This window comes from Colobus angolensis, unplaced genomic scaffold (assembly GCF_000951035.1).
Source record: "Colobus angolensis palliatus isolate OR3802 unplaced genomic scaffold, Cang.pa_1.0 Scaffold48, whole genome shotgun sequence".
NCBI classification, from domain to species: Eukaryota; Metazoa; Chordata; class Mammalia; order Primates; family Cercopithecidae; genus Colobus; species Colobus angolensis.
The window spans coordinates 9,141,809-9,158,504 of NW_012118265.1; the positions used below are offsets into that span (position 1 = coordinate 9,141,809).

The 16,696-nt window shown below is 39.8% G+C and overlaps 1 protein-coding gene across 3 annotated transcripts in view; it reads right to left on the reverse strand.

Annotated features, from left to right (window-relative positions):
• The window catches only part of PLCH1 (phospholipase C, eta 1), a 266,327-nt gene that overhangs the window by 43,439 nt on the left and 206,192 nt on the right, over window positions 1-16,696 (reverse strand). For all 3 annotated transcript variants that reach the window (XM_011958994.1, XM_011958995.1, XM_011958996.1), the window contains one exon: window positions 14,073-14,244. In XM_011958994.1, the coding sequence (XP_011814384.1) occupies window positions 14,073-14,244 (172 nt within the window). The remainder of the gene's footprint in view (window positions 1-14,072; window positions 14,245-16,696) is intronic.

Sequence of the window (16,696 nt, forward strand, 5' to 3'; positions counted from 1 at the left end):
TATGCTATACTATAGCCTATTAAGTGTGCAATAGTATTATGTCTTAAAAAAGTATGTACCTTAATTTAAAAATATTTAATGCTATAAAAAGCTAATGATCATCTGAACCTTTCACAAATTGTAGTCATTTTGCTGGCGGAGAATCTTGTTTCAGTGTGGATAGCTGCTGACTGATCAGGGTGGTGGTTGCTGAAGGTTAGGTGACTGTGGCAATTTGCTTCTTTTTTGTTTTGTTTTGTTTTGAGATAGAGTTTCGCTCTTGTTGCCCAGGCTGGAGTGCAATGGTGTGACCTCGGCTCACTGAAACCTCACCCCCCGGGATTCAAGCGATTCTCCTGCCTCAGCCTCCCACATAGCTGGGATTACAGGTATGCACCACCAGGCCCAGCTAATTTTGTATTTCTTTAGTAGAGATGGGGTTTTACCATGTTGGTCAGGCTGGTGTCAAACTCCTGACCTCAAGTGATCCACCCTCCTTGGCCTCCCAAAGTGCTAGGATTACAGGCATAAGCCACCACACCTGGCCAGCAATTTCTCAAATGGAACAAAAATTAAGTTTGCTCCATTGATTGACTCTTCCTTTCACAAAAGATTTCTCTGCAGCATGTGATTCTGTTTAATAGCATTTTACCTACAGTAGAACTTCTGGCAAAATTGGAGTAAATGCTCTCAATCCTTCCTGTTGCTTTATCAACTAAGGTTTTGTTCACCTTAAGAACCCACTTGCTTTGCTTATTCATATAAGTAATTCCTCATCTATTCAAGTTTGATCATGAGATTGCAAGATTGCAGAAATTAAGTCACATCTTCAGGCTCCACTTCTTTTTTTTTTTTTTTTTTAGATGGAATCTCACTCTGTCACCCAGGCTGGAGTGCAGTGGTGTGATCTCAGCTCACTGCAAGCTCCACCTCCCAGGTTCACACCATTCTCCTGCCTCAGCCTCCTAAGTAGCTGGGACTACAGGCGCCAGCCACCACACCCAGCTAATTTTTCTGTATTTTTAGTAGAGTCGGGGTTTCACCGTATTAGCCAGGCTGGTCTCGATATCCTCACCTTGTGATCTGCCCACCTTGGCCTCCCACAGGCTCCACTTCTAATTCTAGTTCTCTTGTTATTTCTAACGCATCTACAGTGACTTTCTCCATTGAAGTCTTGAACCCCTCAAAGTCATCCATCAGAATTGGAATCTTCTTCTTCTAAACTCCTGCTAATAATAATCTGTTGACCTCCTCAAAAAATCGCAAACGTTCTTAACAGTATTTAGAATGGTGAATCCTTTCTAGAAGGTTTTCAATTTAGTTTGCCCAGACTTATCAAATGAATCACTATTTATGGCAGTTACAGGCTTACAAAGTATATTTCTTAAGTAATAAGACTTGAAAGTCAAAATTATACATAGAACAATGAGCTACAGAATAGATGTTGTGTAGCAGGCATGAAAACAACATGAATCTACTTAAACATCTCATTAGAGTTCTTGGGTAACCAGGTGCATTGTCAATGAGCAGTAATATTTTGAAAGGAATCTTTTTTCCTGAACAGTAGGTCTCAACAGGAGACTTAAAACATTCAGTAAACCATGCTGTAAAAATATGTGCTGTCATCCAGACTTTTTTATTCCATTTATACAGTGCAGGCAGAGTAGATTTAGCATAATTCTTAAGGGCCATAGGGGACGAAAAATGAGCCCCGGCTTCAACTTAAAGTCATTAGCTGCATTAGCCCCTAACAAGAGACTCGGTCTGTTCTTGACGCTTTGAAGGCAGGCATTTACTCCTCTCCAGCTATTAAAGTCCCAGATGGCATCTTCTCCCAATATAAGACTGTTTTGCTTATATTGAAAATCTGTTGGGCTGGGCACAGTGGCTTACGCCTGTAATCCCAGCACTTTGGAAGGCCAAGTCAGGCAAATTACCTGAGGCCAGGAGTTCAAGACCAGCCTGACCAACATGGTGAAACCCATCTCTACTAAAAATACAAAAATTAGCTGGGTGTGGTAGCATGTGCCTGTATTCCCAGCTACTTGGGAAGCTGAGGCAGGAGAATCACTTGAACCCAGGAGGTAGAGGTCATAGTGAGCCGAGATTGCACTACTGCACTCCAACCTGGATGACAGAGTGATACTCCATCTCCAAAAACAAAAAGAAATCTGTTGTTTAGTGTAGCCACTTTCATCAATTATCTTAGCTAGATCTTCTAGATCCCTTGCTGCAGCTTCTCCACCAGCACTTGCTGCTTCACCTTGCACTTTTATGTTATGGAGATGGATTCTTGCCTTAATCCTCATATACCAAACTCTGCTAGATCCAAACTTTTATTCTGCAGTTTCCTCACTTCTCTCAGCCTTCACAAAATTGAAGAGAGTTAAGGCCTTGCTCTGGATTGGGCTTTGGCTTAAGGGAATGTTATAGCTGGTTTGATCATTTATCCAGACAATTCAAACTTTCTCTCTATCAGCAATAAGTTAAGGCTATTTTGCTTTCCTATCATTTGTGTGTTCACTGAAGTAGCACTTTCAATATTCTTCAAGAACTTTTCTTTTGCATTCACAAAATGGCTAACTCTTGGGTACAAGAGGCCCAGCTTTCAGTCTGTCTTGTCTTTTAACACGTTTTCCTCACTAAGCTTAATCATTTGTAGTTTTTGATTGAAAGTGAGAGACATGTGGAGATGCCAGAGTAAAATGGCAGCTATGAGGCAGGACTAACTTGCAGCTCCCACTTGGACAATGGAACAGCATGTGGAGACTCGCACCATGAACTTGTGCTACAACAACTACTGCACGAACACACCAGGAAAACCGAAAGAATTCACAGACCCTTTGAAGGAAGCAGACTGCTGTTCTAAGCTCTGTGAGACAGCTGAAAAATGTGAGTGGCCAAAGTGTGAGGGGGTAAGATGCACCCTCGAACATACATCCTCACTGGGGAACCTGAAAATCTAGATCACAGGTGATAGGGTTTAGCTGTGTCCCCACCCAAATCTCATCTTGAATTGTAATCTCCATATTGCCCACATGAGTAGGGAGAAACCTGGTGGGAGGTGATTGGACTATGGGGGCGGATACTCCATGCCGATCTTGTGATAGTGAGTGAGTTCTCACAGGATCTGATGACTGTTTAAAGAGCTCTTCCCACTTCGCTGCTCACTCTTCTCTCTCCTGCCATCTTATGAAGAAGGTGACTGCTTCCTCTTCACCTTCTGCCATGACTGTAAGTTTCATGAAGCCTCCTAGCCATACATCCTGCCAAGCCTGAGAAACTGTGAGTCAATTAAACCTCTTTCCTCTATAATTACCCAGTCTCAGGTATTTCTTTATAGCAGTGTGAAAACAGACTGATAGAGTAGATTGGTACTGCAGAGAGTTGGGTACTGCTATAAAGACACTTGAAAATGTGGAATTGACTTTGGAACTAGGTAACAGACAGAGGTTGGAACAGTTTGGAGGGCTCAGAAGAAGATAGGAAGATGTGGGAAAGTCTGTAGCATCCTAGAGACTTGTTGAATGGTTTTGACCAAAATGCTCATAGTGATGTGAACAATGAAGTCCAGGCTGAGGTGGTCTCATATGGAGATGAGGAACTTTTTGGGAACCGGAGCAAAGGTCACTCTTGCTATGCTTTAGCAAAGGTCACTCTTGCTATGCTTTAGCAAAGAGACTGGTGGTGCCCCTCCCCTAGAGATCTGTGAAACTTTGAACTTGAGAGAGATGATCTGAAATTGGAACTTATGTTTAAAAGGGAAGCACAGCATGAAAGTTTTGGAAAATTTGCAGCCCGATGATGCAATAAAAAAAGAAAACTCCAGTTGGGCATGGTGGATCATGCCTGTAATCTCAGCACTTTGGGATGGCAAGGCAGGTGGATCACCTGAGGTCAGGAGTTTGAGACCAGCCTGACCAACATGGTGAAGCCCCGTCTCTACTAAAAGTACAAAATTTGCCGGGCATGGTGGCACATGCCTATAATCCCAGCTACTTGGGAGGCTGAGGCAGAAGAATTGCTTGAACTCAGGAGGCAGAAGTTGTAGTGAGCTGAGATCATGCCATTGCACTCCAGCCTGGGCAACAAGAGCGAAACTCCATCTCAAAATAAAAAAAAAAAGAAAAGAAAAACCATTTTCTGGGGAGAAATTCAAGCTGGCTGCAGAAATTTGCATGAGTTAAAAGGAGCTGAATGTCAGTCACCAAGACAATGGGGTAAATGTCTACAGGACATGTCAGTGAGCTTCATGGCAGCAGCCCCTCCCATCACAGACCGAGGGGCCTAGATAGAAAAAATGGTTTCGTGGGCCAGGCCCAGGGCCCTGCTACTGCTCTGTGCAGCCTTGGGACTTGGCACCCTACATCCTAGCCGTGGTTAAGAGGGGCCAACATATAGCTCAGGCTATTGCTTCAGAGGGTGTAAGCTCCAAGCCTTGGAAGTTTCCACATGGTGTTGGGCCTGCAGGTGCACAGAAGTCAAGAACTGAGGTTTGGGAACCTCTGTCTAGATTTCAGAGGATATATGGAAACACCTGGATGCCTAGGCAGAAGTATGCTGCAGGGGTGGAGCCCTCAAGGCAGTGTGGGAGAGAAATGTGGAGTTGGAGCCCCCACACAAAATCCCCACTGGACCACTGTCTAGTAAAGCTGTGAAAAGAGGGCCACCATCCTCCAGACCCCATAATGATAGATCCACAGACAACTTGCACTGTGTGCCTGGAAAGGCTGAAGACGCTCAATGCCAGCCTGTGAAATCAGGTGGGAGGGGGGTTGTACCCTGCAAAGCCACAAGAGTAGAGCCACCCAAGACCATAGGAGCCTACCTCTTGCATCAGCGTGACCTGGATCTGAGATATAGAATCAAAGGAGATTATATTGGAGCTCTAAGATTTAATGAGTGCCCTGTTGGATTTCGACTTGCATGGAGCCTGTAGCTCCTTTGTTTTGGCCGATTTCTCCCTTTCGGAATGGGAGCATTTATCCAATGCCTGTACTCCCATTGTATCTTTGAAGTAACTAACTTGCTCTTGATTTTACAGGCTCCTAGGCAGAAGGGACTTGCCTTGTCTCAGATGAGACTTTGGACTTGGACTTTTGGGTTAAGGCTGGAAAGAGTTAAGACTTTGCAGGAATGTTGGAAAGGCATGATTGTGTTTTGAAATGTGAGGACATGAGATTTGGGAGCGGCCAGGAGCAGAATGTTATCGTTTGGCTGTGTTCCCACCCCAATATCATATTGAATCATAATCCTCACAATACCCACATTTCTTGGGAGAGAGCTGGTGGGAGGTAATTGGATCATGGGGGCAGTTTCCCCCATGCTGTTCTCATGATAGTGAGTGCTTATGAGATCTGATGGTTTTCTAAGAGGCTCTTCTCCCTTCACTGTTCACCCTTCTGTCTCCTGCCACCTTGTGAAGAAGGTGCCTGCTTCCTCTTTGCCTTCTGCCATGATTGTAAGTTTCATGAGGCCTCCTAGACAGGCTTCCTGTTAAGCCTGTGAAACTGTGAGTGAATTAAACCTCTTTCCTTTATAATTACTCTGTGTCAGGTATTTATTTATAGCAATATGACAACAGACTAATAAAATGAGAGAAGGATTTGGCCTTACCAAGAGCTGAAACAAATTTGGAAAGCTGAGCAAAATATAAAGGTAGAAGCAGCAGCAGGAAGAGACCTGTGGGTACTCCCAGTACCCAGGGAAACCACTTCTGACTTTGTCTCACAGGCGTCTTTGGGGAGGCTACCAGTGGAATTGGTGAAGGAATACAGAGAGAAGGAAACTTCGAGATGAACTTTGTAATAATTACAACCAAGCATAAACATGTATGGGCAGAATCTGGGGGCAGTGACTGGAGCTAACAGGAAGTGCAGATGTGAGCACAGAGGCCATGGCAGGTGGAGAGGGGTGGAGCCTGAAAGTCCTGCTTGCTTTCTCAGTGGGGAGGCTTGTAGCCTGGGGCAAGATCTCAGCTCTGCTCACGAGCTGCCTGGAGATAAACACTGCCTGGAGATAAACTCGGTGCTGGTGGTGGGAATGAGACTGGCCTTGCTGGCTGAGTGGGAACTAGGTGAGGCCTGTCACTGCCAGCTTTCCCCACTTCCCTGCTGACCTGTATGATGCAGCAGAGGCAGCCATAATCCTACTGGGAACATAACTCCACTGGACTGAGAACCACAGTCCTAGCCCCCACTGCAGCCACAGCAAGCCCTGCTCAAGGAGAGTCTGAGCTTAGACACGCTTAACCCTGCATCCAACTGATGGTCTTTTTTTTACCCACCCTGGTAACTGAAGACAAAAGACATAATCCCTTGGGAGCTCTATGGCCCTGCCCATTGCCTGAGAAACCCAAATATGTATCCAGGTGACCTTAGGGCAAGCTTGTATCAGCTGATGATCTCTTAAAAGTGCCACCTCCTGGCTGGAGGACAACCAACCACTAGCATAACCAGCAGTCGAGAAAACCAGCACACTAAACAAAACTACAACCAAGGACCCTCACAGAGTCTACTTCACTGCCCTGCTACCTCCACCAGAACACATCTCCATGGCTGAGAGACCTGAAGACAGATCACACAACAGGACTCTTTGGAGACATTTCTGAGTACCAGGCTGGAGCCTGGTAGCCCTGCTGGGTGGCTAGACCCAGACGAGCAATAACAATCACTACAGTCCAGCAATCAGGAAGTCCCATGCCTAGAGGAAGTCAGAGGGCACCACATTAGAAGACCACCCTGTGGGACAAAAGAATCTGAACTGCAGCCTTTGAATCCCAGATCTTCCCTCTGACAGTCTACCCAAATGAAAAGGAACCAGAAAACCAATTCTGTCAATATGAAAAAGCAAGCTTCTCTAACACCCTCAAAAGATCACAATACCTCACCAAGAAAGGATCCAAACCAAGAAGAAATCCCTGACTTGCCAGAAAAAGCATTCAGAAGGTTGATAATTAAGCTACTCAAGGATGCACCAGAGAAAGGTGAAAAACAATTTAAAGAAATTCAAAAGTAATACAGACTATGGATGAAAAAAAATCCAGAGAAATACACAGCATCAATACAAAACAATCACAACTTCTAAAAATAAAAGATACCCTTAGAGAAATGCAAAATACACTGGAAAGTTTCAACAAAAGAATCAAACAAGTAGAAGAAAGAACTTCAGAGCTTGAAGACAAGGCTTTTAAATTAAACCAATCTGACAAAGACAAAGAAAAAAGAATTTAAAAAAGGAACACAGCCCGGAAGAAGTTTGGGATTATGTTAAATGAACAAACCTAAGAATAATTGGTGTTCCCCGGGAAGAAGAGAAATCTCACAGTTTGGAAAACCTCTTTGAGGGAATAACTGAGGAAAACTTCCCTGCCTTTGCTAGAGATCTAGACATCCAAATACAAGAAGCTCAAAGAACACCTAGAAAATTCATCACAAAAAGATCATCACCTAGACACACAGTCATCAGGTTATCTAAAGTCAAAATGAAGGAAAGAATCTTAACAGCTGTGAGACAAAGGCATTAGGTAATCTATAAAGAAAAACCTATAAGATTAAAAGTAGATTTCTCAGCCAAAATCCTACAGCTGGAAAGGAATGGGGTCCTATCTTTAGCCTCCTTAAAGAAAATAATTATCAGCCAAGAAATCTTGTATCCAGCAAAACTAAGCTTGATAAATAAAGGAAAGATAAAATCCTTTTCAGACACACACAAAAATCCAATTGCAGATCACAGACAACAAAAATGCTGAGAGAATTCACCACTACCAAGCCAGCCCTACAAAAAAAAAAAAAAAAAAAGCTAAAAGTTCTAAATCTTGAAAGAAAACCTCAGAATACACCAAAATAAAACCTCTATAAAGCATAAGTCCCACAGGGCCTATAAAACAATAACAAAATGAAAAAAAAAAAAAGATATTCAGGCAAAAAAACTAGCAAAATGAATCGAATAGTACCTTATCTCTCAAAACAAATTTTGAATGTAGATGGTCTAAATGCTCCACTTAAAAGGCACAGAATGACAGAATGAATAAGAATTCACCAACAAAATATCCGCTGTCTTCAAAAAACTCACATAAGATATAAGGACTCATAAAGTAAAGGGGTAGAAGAAGATATTTCATGCAAATGGACAAAAAAAGTGGGCAGGAGCAGCTATCCTTATATCAGACAAAAACAAACTTTAAAGCAACAGCAGTTAAAAAAGACAAAGAGGGGCATTATACCATGATAAAAGAATTAGTCCAGCAGGAAAATATCACAATCCTAAATATATATTCACCTAACACTGGAGCTCCCAAATTTATAAAACAATTACTACTAGACCTAAGAAATAATATAGACGGCAGCATAATAATAGTGACAGACTCCCATACTCCACTAACAGCACTAGACAGGTCATCAAGACAGAAAGTCAACAAAGAAACAATGGACTTAAACTATACCCTAGAACAAATAGACTTAGCAGATATTTACAGAATATTCTACCCAACAATGGCAGAATATACATTCTATTCATTAGCACAGGAAACATTCTCCAAGACAGACCATATGACAGGACACAAAACAAGTCTCAACAAATTTAAGAAAATCAAAATTATAGCAAGTACTCTCTAGGACCATGGTGGAATAAAATTGGAAATTGACTCCAAAAGGAACCCAAAAAAACAAGCAAATTACATAGAAATTAAATAATCTGCTCCTGAATAATTGTTATATCAACAATGAAATCAAGATGGAAACTTAAAAGTTCCTTGAACTGAATAATAGTGACACAACCTTTTAAAATCTCTGGGATATAGCAAAGTGATGCTAAGAGGAAAGTTCATAGCTTTAAATGCCTACATCAAAAAGTCTGAAAGAGGACAAACAGACAATCTTAGGTCATACCTCAAGGAACTAGAGAAACAAAAACAAGCCAAACCCAAATTCAGCAGAAGAAAAGAAATAACAAAGATCAGAGCAGAACTAAATGAAATTGAAACAACAACAAAAAATACAAAAGATAAATGAAACAAAAACCTGGTTCTTTGAAAAGATAAACAAAACTGATTTACATTTACAAGATTAACCGACAAAAGAAGAGAGAAGATCCAAATAAGCTCAACTAAAAACAAAATGAGAGATACTACAACCAACATTACAGAAATACAAAAGATCATTCAAGGATACTATGAACACCTTTACATGAACAAACTAGAAAACCTAGAGGAGATGGATAAGTTCCTGGAAATATACAATCCTCCTAGGTTAAACCAGGAAGAAACAAAAACTCTGAACAAACCAACAACAAGCAGTCCGACTGAAATGGTAATTTAAAAAATTGCCAACAATAACAAAACAAATGTCCAGGACCAGATGGATTCACAGCTTAATTCTATCAGACGTTCAAAGAAGAAATGGTACCAACTCTATTGAAAATATTCCAAAAGAAAGAATCCCCCCTAAATCATGCTATGAAGCCAGTTTCACCCTAACACCAAAACCAGAAAAGGACATAACAAAAAAAAGAAAACTACAGACCAATATCCCTGATGAACATAGATGCAAAAATCCTCAATAAAATACTAGCTAACTGAATCCAACAGCATATCAAAAAGATAATCCGCCATCGTCAAGTGGGTTTCACATGTACAAGTCAATAAATGTGATACATGATATAAACAAAAACAAAAATCCCATGATCTCAATAGATGCAGAAAAACATTTAACAAAATCCAGCATCTCTTTATGATCAAAACCCTCAGCAAAATCGGCATAGAAGGGACATACCTTAAGGTAATAAAAGCCATCTATGACAAACCCACAGCCAACATTATACTGAATAGGGAAAAGCTGAAAGCATTCCCCCTGAGAACTAGAACAAGACAAGGATGCCCACTTTCACCACTTCTGTTCAACATAGTACTGGAAATCCTAGCCAAGGCAATCAGACAAGTGAAAGAAATAAACGGCTTCCAAATCCGTAAAGAGGAAGTCAAATTGTCACTGTTTGCTGATGACATGACTGTATACCTAGAAAACCCTGAAGGCTCATCCAAAAAGCTCCTAGAACTGATAAATGAATTCAGTAAAGTTTCAGGATACAAAATCAATGTACACAAATCAATAGCACTGCTATACACCAACAACAACGAAGTTCAACCCCTTTTACAATAGCTGCAAAAAATAAAATAAAATACTTAGGAATATACCTAACCAAAGAGGTGAAAGATATCTACAAGGAAAACTACAAAACAATGCTGAAAGAAATCATAGATGACACAAACAAATGGAAACACATTCCATGTTCATAGATGGGTAGAATCAATATTGTGAAAATAACCATACTGCCAAAAGCAATTTATAAATTCTATGTAATCACTATCAAAACACCATCACCATTCTTCACAGAACTAGAAAAAAAATCCTAAAATTCATATGGAACTAAAAGAGGGCCTGCATACCCAAAGCAAGACTAAGCAAAAAGAACAAATTTGGAGGCATAACATTACCTGACTTCAAACTATACTATAAGACAGCATGGTACTGGTATAAAAATAATCACATAGACCAGTGGAACAGAATAGAGAAAGAAAGCCAAATACTTACAGTGAACTGATCTTTGACAAAGCAAACAAAAACATAAAGTGGAGAAAGGACACCATATTCAACAAATAGTGCTGGAATATTGGTAAACCACATGTAGAAGAATGAAACTGGATCCTCATCTCTCACCTTATACAAAAATCAACTCAAGATGGATCTAAGACTTAAATATAAGACCTGAAACTATATACATTCTAAAAGTTAACATTGGAAAAACCCTTCTAGACATTGGCTGAGGCAAAAACTTCATGACCAAGAACCCAAGAGTGAATGCAACAAAAACAAAGATAAATAGATGGGAATTAAATAAACTAAAAAGCTTCTGCATAGCAAAAGAAATAATCAGCAGAGTAAACAGATAACTCACAGAGTTGGAGAGAATCTTCACAAACTATGTATCTGACAAAGGACTAATATCTCCAATGTGCAAGAAACTCAAACAAATCAGCAAGGAAAAGACAAATAATACCATCAAAAAGTAGGCTAAGGACATGAATAGACAATTCTCAAAAAAAGATATACAAATGGTCAACAAACATATGAAAAAATGCTCAACATCACTAATAATCAGGGAAATGTAAATCAAAACCACAATGTGATACCACCTTACTCCTGCAAGAATGGCCATAATCAAAAAATCAAAAAATAATAGATGTTGGCGTAGATGTGGTGAAAACAGAACATTTTTACACTGCTGGAGGGAATGGAAACTAGTACAACCATTATGGAAAACAGTGTGGAGATTCCTTAAAGGACTAAAAGTAAATATTTTCCTCTTGGTAGATAGCACTCCTGCGTATCTACCAAGAGGCAAAGAAGTCTTTATATGAGAAAGACACTTGTACATACATGTTCTTAGCAGCACAATTCACAATTGCAAAAATATGGAACCAGCCCAAATGCCCATCAATCAACAAGTGGATAAAGAAAATGTGGTATACATATATACACCATGGAATACTACTCAGTCATAAAAAGAGTGAAATAATGGCATTTGCAGCAACCTAGATGGAGCTGGAGACCATTATTCCACGTGAGGTAACTCAGGAATGGAAAACAAAACATATGTTCTCACTTATAAGTGGGAGCTAAGCTATGAGGGCACAAGGGCACAAGAATGATATAATGGACTTTGGGGACTCAGAGGGGAAGAGTGGAAGGGGGTGAGGGATAAAAGACTGCTCATTGGGTACAGTGTACACTGCTCAGGTGACAAGTGCACCAAAATCTCAGAAATCACCACTAAAAAACTTATCCATGAAACCAAACACTACCTGTTCCCACAAAACCTATCAAAATAAATAAATATTTTTTAAAAAGTAAGAGACATGTGAGTTTCCTTTCACTTGGACACTTGGAGACCATTGCAGGGTTATCAACTGGCCTAATTTCAATACTGTTATGTCTCAGGAAACAGGGAGAAATGAGTGGGAGAGAGATGGGGAATCAGGTGGTCCATGGAGCAGTTAGTACACACACAACACTTATCAATTAAGTTTGCCATCTTATATAGGCAGGGATTATGGCTCCCCAAAACAATTACAATAGTGACATTAAAGATCACCGATCACAGATCACCATAACAGATACAATAATAATGAAAAAGTTTTAAATAGAGCAAGAATTACCAAAATGTCACACAGAGACACAAAATGAGCTCATACTTTTGGAAAAACAGTGCCGAAAGACTTGCTTGACATAGAGTTGCCACAAACCTTCAATTTGTCACACACACACACATACACACAAAAATGGAGTGTCTGTGAAATGTAATAAAGTAAAATACAATAAAATGAACTTTGCCTGTATTGTATCGGAAAATGTACACATATATAAATGTGTATGCATGCATGATTGGAACATATGTGTGTAAGAGTTGTAACAATAAACAACTTGTCAATCTCCAAAGCGGTAAGTAGTCACAGAAATCCTGCCTTTTCAATCAGAGATTGCTCTCATACTAAAGGAACACAAGAAATCAGTTGTCTTGTTTTCCTGTTTTTGCTTTAAATGAGGTTGTGCTGGTCCGCAGATCCAGGCAACTCTTTAAAGTCTAAACAAAATTGCTCCTAGCAAATGGATCTCAGATGCTCTAGAACTACTTGCAGTTCACATTGCTGCCACCCTTTCCCATGAGTGCCTCAAACTTTCTGCCTCTGATTCGTCCCTATGCCATAAGCTGTGGGATAGTCTGTGTCAAATAACTCAAAGCCCAGTTATGCAGAGGAGACTCAAATTAGTCCACATTAAATATCCAATGTAAGTTCCACTGTACAAAAGAGAAAGATTTCAATCAAATGAATTTATTCTGCATTTAACGTCCTGACTGCTGACTAAAGAACATTTAGAAAGTAGAAACATTTACAAGGTTATAAAGATGACATTTCATTTTCTAACCCAGAAATCAATTTTTACTATAAAATTTTGCTTTAGCAAGACTTGGGCAAATTGGCCTTCATGTTATCTCTTGCATTATGTGGAGCTTTTATTCCAAATATTTTTATGCATATAAATGCCTAGCAACACCTTTTTGATGTATTCAGAATCTATAATTTCATTTAATTGGTAGAAAACAGGTTTTGACCAATTCTAAGAATGAATATGTCCCATCTTTTCCATGTGCTGCTCTCCCTTAAAGCCTCAGTTGAAGTCCTACCATGAAATTACACTGTCTCCTTGACTTTCCTACTCCTTCTATATGGTATTTGTTTTTTCATACACACCTCTTTTAAGTAAAATATAACCCAGTTTGAATCTTAATTGCTTTTCTTTACATTTTTAATCACAAAATGATGTGGCCACCCAAGGTGGTTTTAGTACAAACACGCAAAATTCACTGGAAATAAGTAAAACCACAAAGTCAGTGATCTGAAAACTCAAAGAACTGTCTTTCTGGCTATTCCTTGCATGAATAATATTTATTGCAGTAAGCTTCCTCCCTCAGAAAATCTGTTTATGAAAGGTCATTCTGTTCACCTATTGCTCTTTCACATATACGTGAGTCCTGTGGGGCATTATGTCTGTGCCTATGTTCCTCTTTGATGTGAGCTCTTCTCACTTGCATAACCAAGACTGATCAACCGTGAAGCTTTTTTTTTTTTTTTTTGACAGATAGTTATTGGAGCTTGAAATGAGAAAAAAAATCTAAAAGAACTTCTTTCAGATATGGATACAAGGAGCCTTCTCCTTTCCTGAACCTCATGCTCCTACACACACATTTCTCTCTAGTGTCAACTATTACAGACTAAAATATCAAGCATTTGGCTTACAGTATTGATGTTTTCACTCCATAAGTACAAATCTCAGAATATGTGCTCAGTCAACAATAAGCTTCTTCTGAAGACACGACTATACATACACTGGAATAAGGAGCATACATAGATATAGACAATCCTTCATGTATTGATTCTAACTATTTTTCTCCCTTGAAACCAGTTTTTATTCTTTAAGGGAGGGTAGGCTTAGCTGATAATGAATGTCTTTTATTGCATTACTTGAAGTAATTACCTTCACCAGAATTTTGCCTTTCAAACTTTGAGGGCTTGGAAGCTGCTTGCACTCCCCTGTATCAACAGATGACAGGTCCAGTTTGTCTCGGAATATTCCTTTCAGGTACTGAGCAATCTTCCTTTGCTGCTGGATACTGCAGTGATTCTCAATAGACAATATAACCGGAAACCTGAGAAAAGAGCAACACATTCCAGAGGAGTCAGGTGCAGGCAACTCACAGGGATTTTTGAAAATGATTCAGTATTCATTGTGTTGTTACAATCCTAGTGACAGTATTTGCGATACTGCTGATGATTAAAATGCTTCTAAAATGAGAAAGATTAGAAACGCATTTAAAAAATTCCTCTGAGCAAATATACTTTGCTAAGCATAATGGCTGAACAAAATATCAGTCCACATGGGATGGCTTTTCTAATATTTTGCATCAGGAAAAAATGGCAGATATATTATGTTTCTTTTAAAAGAAGAGAAAATTTTAAAAGAGATGAGAAGTCTAAAGAAAGTAAACTCGGTCAGGCACGGTGGCTCACGCCTGTAATCCCAGCACTTTGGGAGGCCGAGGTGGGCGGATCACGAGGTAAGGAGATCGAGACCATCCTGGCTAACACAGTGAAACCCCATCTCTACTAAAAATACAAAAAATTAGCCGGGCGAGGTGGTGAGCGCCTGTAGTCCCAGCTACTCGGGAGGCTGAGGCAGGAGAATGGCGTGAACCCAGTAAGTAGAGCTTGCAGTGAGCCGAGATCATGCCACTGCACTCCAGCCTGGGCGACAGAGTGAGACTCCGTCTCAAAAAAAAAAGAAAGAAAGAAAGAAAGTAAACTCATATAATGTAATTTTGCCTTATTTATTCAAAAGTCTAAAAGCATCTAAGAAACCACTGAATATCATTAAATGAAGTTACTGACTCTAAAATATATAATTAACTCCCACCTTGAAAATTATGATTGAGGATAAAATAACATAAGGGAATTCTGTATTTTATAGCATCCTACATCACACATTTCAAAATCGCTCTTATAGAATTATAAGTCTTTGTCAAAAAATAAAAATAAAAACCAGCCAAGCATTCATTCTACACTAGCACTCAGGTTTCTGCACAGAAAACATGAGATCCATGTAAGTAATTACCTAAAGGAGTTGGTGCCTAAGGCAGAAATGAGATCAGGGCTGATGACATGATTTCACTGCTCTCAACCTTATTTTTTCCTCAGAATAAGAAATTATTTCAAACTCAGGTTTATTGACTTTTTTCTAGTTTTCTGTTACATATCTTCAGACATAATAGGCAACATATTTAAATCACTTAATATATCAACATATACCAATATTTAAATCACTTAATACATCAATGTGCAGAAAAACATTTTCCAGGCTTTCATGACAAGCACAAATTCCACAATACGGGCTATGACTTCCAGACCTACATTCTCTCCTCATTAGTAAAACCTGATGCTGTGGGTCATCTTACAGATGAGCCTTTGTGGCTGAGGTAGGTTTCCTTACTCGACTACAATCTGTTTGCTATTTGTTTCTTCGCATAGCTTCTGCCCTAGAGTGCTAGAAGAGAGAAAAGCAACAGCGACAACAAACTGACAACCCTGAGTTGTCCTGCAGTCACATCAGGGACTTTTAACAAGGAATTTTCACATTGTCAATTCATTTACAAAAAACCTATTAGTGGCAGGGAGTGGTGGCTCACGTCTGTAATCCCAGCACTTTGGGAGGCCAAAGCAGGCAGATAACTTGAGGCCAGGAGTTCAAGACCAGCCTGGGCAATATAGTGAAACCCTGTCTCTACTAAAAATACAAAAATTAGCCAGGCGTGGTGGCACGTGCCAGTAATCCCAGATACTCAGGAGGCTGAAGCACAAGAATCGCTTGAACCCCAGAGGCAGAGGTTGCAGCGAGCTGAGATCACACTATTGCACTCCAATATGGGCAACAGAGCAAGGCTGTCTCAAAAAAAAAAAAAAAAAAAAAAAATTAGTGTTTGATGATATGTAAAGCTGTGCTTCTCAACAGGGAATGAGGTGATTATTCCCCCAACACAGGAGACACTTGTCAATATCTGGAGACATTTTTGGTGGTCATACATCAGGGGTGCTACTGGCACATAGTGAGTAGATGAGTTGAGCTCCTGCCATTGCACTCCAGCCTGGGTGACAGAGCAAGAACTCCGCCTCAAAAAAAAAAAAAAAAAAAAATTATCAGTACACAATGTCAATAGTGCCAAGGTTGAGAAACCCTGATAGAAAGATGCAACCAAAGTTAAAAAAGGAGAGGAAAAGTCTGAACTTTTAAAATGTACTAAACAAGCTTATTAACTGTTTTAATTTGAAGTGCTTTTCTTCTAAGGGTTCCCAAACTTGAAGTAAATTGTCAAATCACCAGAGGATCTTCCAAGATACATAGGTGGCAGGCCTCCTCAACACTCTACTTCATACATTGGGAAATGAGGAAAAAATTACTTCACTCACTTGGCTAGGACCTGTAGAAATCAGGGTTGTGAAGACCCATTAGAACGCAGTACTCAAGATTCTTCCACATGGGAGGCATCATAAACTAAATCTGCTATGCACCAAGTGTGTCTCATTAGAAAAGCATGTTTAACCTCGTGT